The following is an 8,501-nucleotide window of genomic DNA, read 5'->3' as shown; positions in this document are numbered from 1 at the left end:
AAGTACTCCAAAAAAAAGTTTTGGACAGAACCAAGGCCTTGCATGGTCCTCGGACTCAAGCCTATAGGGAAACCAAGTACTCCAAAAAAGGTTTTGGACAGAACCAAGGCCTTGCATGGTCCTCGGACTCAAGCCTATGGGGAAACCAAGTACAAAAAAAAAAAAAAAAAAAAAAAAAAAAAAAAAGAAGAAAAAAGTGTTGGACAGAACCAAGGCCTTGCATGGTCCTCGGACTCAAGCCTATGGGGAAACCAACTACCCGGATGGGAAAGTCCTCGGCTCAAATACTGTAAATTATTAAGGCCAATAAGAGTGCTAGATGATGGCGGGACGCTCCACTATTCGGTAGCCTAAGGGGGCTGTTCATTTTTGCGGGTGGTATGTCTTCGAATGATTACTTCCCACACCGCATAAAGCATCCAGTTCTAATCTCGGCATTGTTTTGGGCAAGTATCGTTATTCACAGGTGTGCATCGCTATGACAAACAATTTTATTAAAGTTATGGTGACATCTTTTCATTAGCAAGTATTTTGGCCTTAGTTGTCATTTATTCAAATGCTATATTATTGTGCCGAGCAGCGCTTGCGAATTTATAAAAACATAGAGACAGAACATGCGAAGTAAAATAACAACAATTTTTATTAATATGAAAAATTATTACAATGTACAAAGAAGGGCTCAAACAAGCCTATACACAAGGTGAACTGCCGAAGCGACGATAACATCCGCAGTACAGATAAGTAAACAGTCAGGTGTCTTTTAAACTCGTCTTCAAAGTCTCTCCAATCTCTGCCTCAGTATTGCTCATATTGAGAGAAGAACCTTCTTTGGAAAAAAATGAAGGAGAAGGAAGAAGAAGATGAAGGAGAAGGAAGAAGAGGATGGAGGAGATGAATGAGAAAGATGGAGGAGATGAATGAGGAAGATGGAGGACATGAGTAAAGAAGGAGGAGAAGAAGAGAGAAGAGATGAAAAGAAAGAAAAAGGAGCAAAAGAGGGAGAAGTGAAAGCACCAGGATGGATCTGGTGCTGGGAAGACTAAGAAAGGGAGGCGGAAGGGGCCACCAGTGAACAAAGAGAGGAAGAAGCAGAGGCGCTTAGTCCCTGCCTCGTTCCTGACTTCTAACACACTGGGGCCATATTAGGTATGCTCGTAAGAGAGCGGTTGGTTATGATGATGGAAATTCTCGACTCAGTCACACCGAAAATTTGACGTGATGAGCCCCTGCTTCGGATTTTGGCTGAAAGGAAGGGGGGGCAAATCTTAAGTCTCCGCCATCCTTGCCCTGACCGAGCCATTTCGAGCTTCGTTAGGACATGGCGTTTCTGGGAGGGGAATGGTTTTTTCATTGCTTACTACTATGGTGAGTGCATTTCAAGTTAAGGTATAACCAGAGAGTAAAAATAAACTCCGGAAGGAATCTAAGGGTTTCAAATTTTGGGGGGATTAAAGGGATTCATCTGTGGGAGAAACATTTCTTGTTTCTCCTCTTTATATAGGGGACGAAGAGGAGAATACTTAATGTGTTCAGATCCCCAAGGAAAGCTGCAAACAAGAATACACCCGTTTCGTTCCCCCACGCCATCAATAACCGTTAAATCTGGGAGGTCTCGTGAAAGGAAGATATTAAAGACGACTTCGGATAACCAAACGGCATAGGCGCATCATGAAGAAATTAAGAGGAGCATCTTGTAGACCGATACACTTCCTGGGCAGGTGAAGAGTCGCCAGCGTCAGTCAAAGGCTGAATTAAGTGAGTCATAATAAAGACTTGGTATTACCAAAACCCCCCACTCCAACCAGGATGTTGGACAGCAGGGTTTTGAGGGGCTATTGTGGGGCCCAATAATTTATGGGCCAGGCCCACTTGCTCATGGGGAGTCCAAAGGCCCAAGCCGAAAAAGGTTATAGCCCGGAGATGCAGCCGAGGACAGTTTAGTCCTCGGCAGACCCAAAGCTCCATTGAGAAAAGGGGTGTAGGAACAAATTTGTAAGGAGATCTAAAATATCTTGGGAAAGTTATCCTTACTACCCTTCCCAGATAAGACTCTGCACCTAACAGAGCCGTATTCTTCAGCTTTATCAACCATCCCTAGCAATTCTGGGATTAGACTGATGGGACAAATATCAGTCTTGTAAAGGTTGACCCTACACGTGGACGAAGGACAGCGAACGCAGGCTAGTATAAAAGAAAAAGTAAGTGAATCTGGAAGGGGGTCTCCATCCCACCTCCAAAAAGACTCCATGGGTGAGAACACCTGAACAACAGATGCACATCAGATAAAAGACCCACCGTTGGGCAACTGGGGTAAGACCTTAATGATCCTCGGATCAAGTCCGAGGAGTCCAACCCCATAGGATGCGACGTTGAAGGACTTAAATGTTCAAACCCAACTCCTTTTTCTACATGATTTCCTCTAAAATTAAGACCGGAACATCGCTCCATGACCAAAGGCAAGCTTTTCAAGCCCACTCTCTACAAATCATATTGTGAGGGATCTTTCATGTGCGAGCCCAACATCCTTATTGGCCCTCAAAAGAATCGTGTCCCTACAATATATATATATATATATATATATATATTATATTTTTACTTTTTAATCTTTCATCTTATTTTATTCAATATTTAAACTCAATCACATCCTCCATATAATTAAATTATTTATATTTTCTTTTTTTAATTAAACATATAATATTTTATTTAAATTTAAATAAATTAAATTGTACTCACTTTTTTTTAACATTTACACTTTCTCCAACCTTTCTCTTTCTCTTTACATTTTTATCTCCTCACTACCCTCTCTCTTAATATCACTCTTCATCTTTCCTTTATTTTGTTTCTTCTTATTGTTATCCTTTTAGTATAAATTTGGCATTCTCTTTTCCATTATATGCATAATTTTTCTTTACAAAAAAATTTATTTCTCTTTCTCTCTCAATCTTTGGTGATATATATATAATTTGCATCTCTGCTTTAGGTTGAGAAATTTTTGTGTTTTTTAGAACTCTACTTTAGGTTGATCCAATTTAATTGTGTTTTAAGTGTTGTTGGTTTTTTTATTTTATTTTATTTTATCATATTGCATTGTAAAGAATTAAAGATAGTATATAAGTATGTAATATTTTAATATTACGTAATATGATTTAAATAATTTGGTATTTATTTAGAGATAATTAATTTGGTGTTTATTTTTATATCTTTTATTTTTATTTGTTTCTTCTCAGATTATTTTATTCAACATTGTTATTATTATTTTTGTTGAATTAATATATTAGATTGTATATTTTTTAAAAGTCAATATATTAACTTGAAATAAAATGAAAAACCAACTATTAACCAATAATAACTAAAATAATAATATTATCACGCGCAACGCGCGGGTCTACGACTAGTTTTCATTAAAAATGGGTCTCACGGCACTATTTACACATCGCTACCATGTTTTCAGTTTCAGCAAAAATAAGCTCTATGTACATTATGACACTTGATTTCTATGTGAATGTGAACAATGACATGGAATTGTCTTCAAAGTGGAAAGACAGTTATTTTTTTATCTTTCAAAATTTTAGAGTGTCTTATACTAATTTCTAGTTTGGTTGAATCTTATATTTCTGTTATTGCTTTTCTTTGGTACTTTCAAAGGAATTTTTGCTCATTTTTTCATGTAAGCAGCCTCCATTGTCGTGTGCTTTCCAAATCCTAATGAACATTAATAACAGTAAGGGCAGAGCTATTAATTTTTGTTTGGGACCAAGTTGTGATACTAATAAGTTAGTCGAGGCAAACCCCCACACACATACGACAATACATGCATATGTATATATAAGCCATAATTTTTTTTTTAATACTACAATTAGTCATAATTCATTGAATAGAAAATTAGGTATTTTTTTTAGGTACAAGGTATTAGGTAATTAAATTCAAATACATAAGAGTTTGTTTAAGAACAGCTTATTTTGCTGAAATTGAAATTTTTTGCTAAAAGTATTGTAGATAAAGCTAAAAGGTAGCTGAAATAACACAATGAAGCCATAAATAGTACAAAAAAGTGTAATTGGACCCATGAATAGTAGCAAAAATGAACTAAATAGAAAAAAAAGTTGGCTTTTTAAGCCAATACCAAATGCAACCTAAGTGTATGTATGTGTGCATATTTGCTTAAGAGATGTTGTATTAACCAATGAAGAACAAATAATGTTTTTTTTTTTTGATGGGAAATAAGAGAATTTCATTCAACAGAAAATGTATTACAAAGAAGAGCAGAAGCTTGAGCATTACAAACAAAGATCCTCAACGAGAAGATGCTCAAGAAAACTTGGAAAAGATCTTTTCCAAACCTATGATACACCAGAAAACCCAGCCACCTTTGCAAGCTCATGGGCAACTCTGTTGCCTTCCCTTTTCAGATGTTTAAAAGAACACCAGGAAAACACAGCAGTCAATTCTCTGATGTTTCTGATTATGTGCCCAAGCTCGCCTCCATGGATTTCATCATTAATTGCTAGAATAATGGATAAGGCGTCGGACTCAAAGATAGCGTGGGAGACTTCTAATTCCGCTGCAAGAAGCACACCATCTTGCAAGGCCAGAGCTTCTGAGACCTCAGTCGAGAAAGATGCAGGAAGAACCTTGTTTGATGCTACTAGAACTTCACCCATATTATCGCGGATGACTACACCGATGCACAATTTCCTCCCATCTTCAAAGGCTACTGCATCAGTGTTGATTTTGATAAAGCCCGTAGGTGGAGCATTCCACTTGGACTGAGGGATGGACTGAGAAAGACACGGACAGGAGCAAGCAGCCTTGTATTCGGCCAAGACTCCACCTGCCATTTCCCAAGCATGAATTGGAGGGGAACCCGAGTCCTCATGGATTGCTTGATTGCGATTCCACCAAATAAGGACAATTAAATTTGATACAATTATGTGTTTGAATTTAAATAGAGAACCTATATTGTACCTAAGTTTTATCCATATATATATTTAGTTTGATATTAGACATGTACATATATACAAAAATTGTTTGTGATACAAAAATTATTTTACAATATTCATAATGAAATTCTTAAATTTTTATTTTCAATTTAAATTACCAAATCGTCTACTAAAGTGGAAAAAAAAAATGGAACCAATGAAGTCTTCAAAGACATAAACAATTCAAAATTTTAACAAACACAAGAACAAATTTTTACAATAAAAAAAAAAAAAAAAAAAAAAAAACTAAGAAAACAAAAAGTATCAATTGGTCAATATATTTTTAAGAGCACTATGGAGTATGGACTAACTCAAATTAATAATTGGGAGGGAGGCCAAGTCCTATTTTGGAAGGCTATATTTTTAAACTCCTTAATAATTGTATATGTTATAAAAGAAATTGAATAATTTTATGATATTATTACTATTTGACCCTTATTTTAAAATAAATGTTTGCATATATAAGGGTATTTTGGGAGTTTTAGTTTAAATTTAATTAAACTAGATTTAATTTCCTCTGATTTCTTCTGATTATGGGAGAATGCAAATTTGAAGTTTTGAGAAAATAAAGAAAATGAGTGTTTCTTTCTACTTATTCCATTTCATCCCACTCATTACTCCTAAATAAGGGAATGGAAGAAACATTCCAAAATAATTCATTTTCATTCCTTCCTCTTAAACATAGTGTGAGATAAGCTTTCTAAGTGCACTATATTAATTTATTCAATTAAATTTGGATACATAATTATATTGATTAATAAAGTATAAACAATATTAGTTTGTATTGAGTACAGTTAAATTCAATTAATCTACATAATTTAATTGGAATTCTAATGCAGTGTACCTCAAGAACTCTATTGTGCAGCTGAGACCTTGCATAGCTAGATCAACTTTGACCTCCACTTCAATCCCTCCAACTCCAACTTTTGCAACATTTATGTCCTCCATGAATGTCACGCGCCCCAAGGGTGTCTTTGATGGCTGTCGATTAATCTATCCTTTATGACCTAGTTAACGCCTTCTACACTCTCAGTAACGGTTTTAAGAATTTTTTCTAGAGTAATCATTAAATAAGAACTTATTACTTATGATTTATGGTAAAAATATTGTAAACTTAGCATTACTTTTTATTTTTTAATCAAATCCTTGAAATTTTGAAGTTAGTATGTTTAATATTTTTCTTGGGATTTTGAATTCAAGGATGTCTAATAAGTTTTTGGTAGACAAAATAGGTTAGTTGGTAGATATATAATTTTTTTTTTTTGCTAGTCAGGTTGTGAACACCTGACTTCAATGTAGAGCTGCCACTGTTGGCCTTTGCTTGATTTCCCAAAGTAGCTTTGAAACATTGAAAAAGCAAAGCAAAGAGTACCCCACAATTACCAGGTAATCTTCCTTGAGGTATTTTTTCTTTCCTTTTTTTTTCTCTCTTTATCTTTCAAACAAGGAATATGGCATTGCTTTTTCTGGCAATGAATCGTAACTGCAACAAAAATGTTTGAAATTTAAAAGATAGAAAAAGAAAAAACTATTTAAAACCTTAACGAAAAAAAAAGTTATTAGGTTTTGACTGTAAAAAATTTAAGTTTTGAATCTTTTTTTTTTTTTCCTTTAAAAAATAATTTGAGTCTTTCCTTAAAAAAATGGGGAAGGAAAAGCAATTAAAAAAAACTTTGAGCAGCCCATTTGGCCCAACCAAAATGGGCATTGCCCATGAGTAAAGTCATGAGTTGAGGTTTTTCTTGTTATCTTGGTCCGTTCATTGGTTAACGACCCTCTTGGCCCAGCCCACTTGGGCCATGTATCTAGTAAAAACAGGGTGGGTCAACCCAACCCAGCCCATTGTTGACCCTTAGCAATGGGCATAAGGATTCTTTTATTCACTGGTGCTTTTGGATTACAAAATTTGGGCCTTGCGGATTTGAATTTGGGTGCTTAAATCAAAATACCTTATTTGGATTTGTAGTTAACAAATGGAGCGTTGGCATGGCATTGCTTTCCCTTCTTTGGATTACAAAATTTGTGACAATTGAATTATCAAGAGGAAAAAAAAGTTTTAAGGGATTTTGAAAAAAAAGTTTTAAGGGATTTTTCTAAGTTTTTTATATAAAAGAAAAAAAGGTTCAAAACTAAAAATTCTTGGAAATTTTAGTTTTTATTTTTTTTGGCTGAACTATAATTCTAGTTTTGGGATATCTTTCTCTGGATAATGAATATAAAAAAGTGTTGAACAATTACCATATAGTGACAAATTGCTTCCTGTTATTGCAATAACATATGGAAACCTGAGTTTGTGGGAGGCGATTTAAGTAAGGATGTAGATGCAAATTGCAATTGATATTTAAGGAGAAGTCAAGTGTGCTATATGTGGAAAGACACTAAATGTCTATAGGATTACAAGATATAACCTTTTCATAATTGCCCTCAAATTTGTCGTTGAAATTATTAGCAAGTTTCACACAGATATTGTTATCTGTATAGCTGTTTGAGGAATTGGAATGGCAGAATAGCTTTCAAAATGCATCATTGTCTATGTAATTTAGAATCTTCATTATTTGGCTATATAAGAGGTCAATTCTAGGTGTGATGGCAAGTACCTTTTGAAAGTTCAAATATGTGTATAAACAACCTTGAACGTTTAGACCCCCAACTTACAAATTAACCAATTCAAGCTTTATGTCAAACAACTAGTGTGTGGAAAATGAACATAAGCTATAATATAGAATTGGATAAACTATCTAAGCCAAATTAAAATCACAACCCACAGCAGATAATAAAAGGCAAAGATAAAAGGGAAGGAAGATGCAAACACAAAGACAACACGCGATGTGTTATCGAAGAGGAAACCGAAGCCCTCGGCGTAAAACCTCTCCGCCGCCCTCCAAGCGGTAAACAATCCACTAGAAAATGTAGTTGGGATACATGGACAGCAATAGACCCTCCAAGCCTAATCTACCCAGTGCACCTAAGCCTTCCAAGCTTCTTGCTCCAACAAGGTTGCTTCCAAGCTTCTTGCTCCAACAAGGTTGCGCCGAACCTTTTTCTTTTCTAGCTTCCCGGATTCCGCTACTAGACCGTAGCATCAACTAATGTAGATTGGTTCCTTCCTAACTGCTTCCCAGAAATCCAAACAACCCTCTCACAGTGATGAATCTGGTGAGAACAAGGTTTGGTAAAATGCCTCTCAAGGATTTGACAATGGAAAGGAAGAGAGTTGAGGAATTTGAAGAGACTCTAATGTATAGATTGTAGGTGAATCAATCTTGTTTTTCTTTAGGGTTTCTCTCTCAAAATTCTCTCTGGAAACTCTCTTACATTTGTGGGTATAAGGGGTATTTATACTGGGGTGAGAGAGGAATGTGAAACGTTAGGTTTTTACAAAACAGGGGTGGCTCGCGGCTTGGCCTCGCGACTTGACTAAGTCGCGAGACCCAGTCACGAGATAACTGTATGTCCAGTTATCCTGTTTTGTCCTGTAGTGCTCCAGCTAGCATGACTGTTCACCTTCTAGCACGCTTGGCA

The 8,501-nt window shown here is 35.6% G+C and overlaps 1 protein-coding gene across 1 annotated transcript; it reads right to left on the bottom strand.

Moving 5' to 3' along the window:
• Nucleotides 1-4,340: 4,340 nt before the first annotated feature.
• LOC115990707 lies at nt 4,341-4,838 on the bottom strand. Its single transcript, XM_031114508.1, has one exon. It carries the CDS (start codon nt 4,836-4,838, stop codon nt 4,341-4,343), a length of 498 nt encoding a protein of 165 aa, XP_030970368.1.
• Nucleotides 4,839-8,501: the final 3,663 nt, after the last annotated feature.

This window comes from Quercus lobata, chromosome 5 (genome assembly GCF_001633185.2).
Source record: "Quercus lobata isolate SW786 chromosome 5, ValleyOak3.0 Primary Assembly, whole genome shotgun sequence".
NCBI classification, from domain to species: Eukaryota; Viridiplantae; Streptophyta; class Magnoliopsida; order Fagales; family Fagaceae; genus Quercus; species Quercus lobata.
This window is presented reverse-complemented; position numbering and strand designations above follow the sequence as displayed.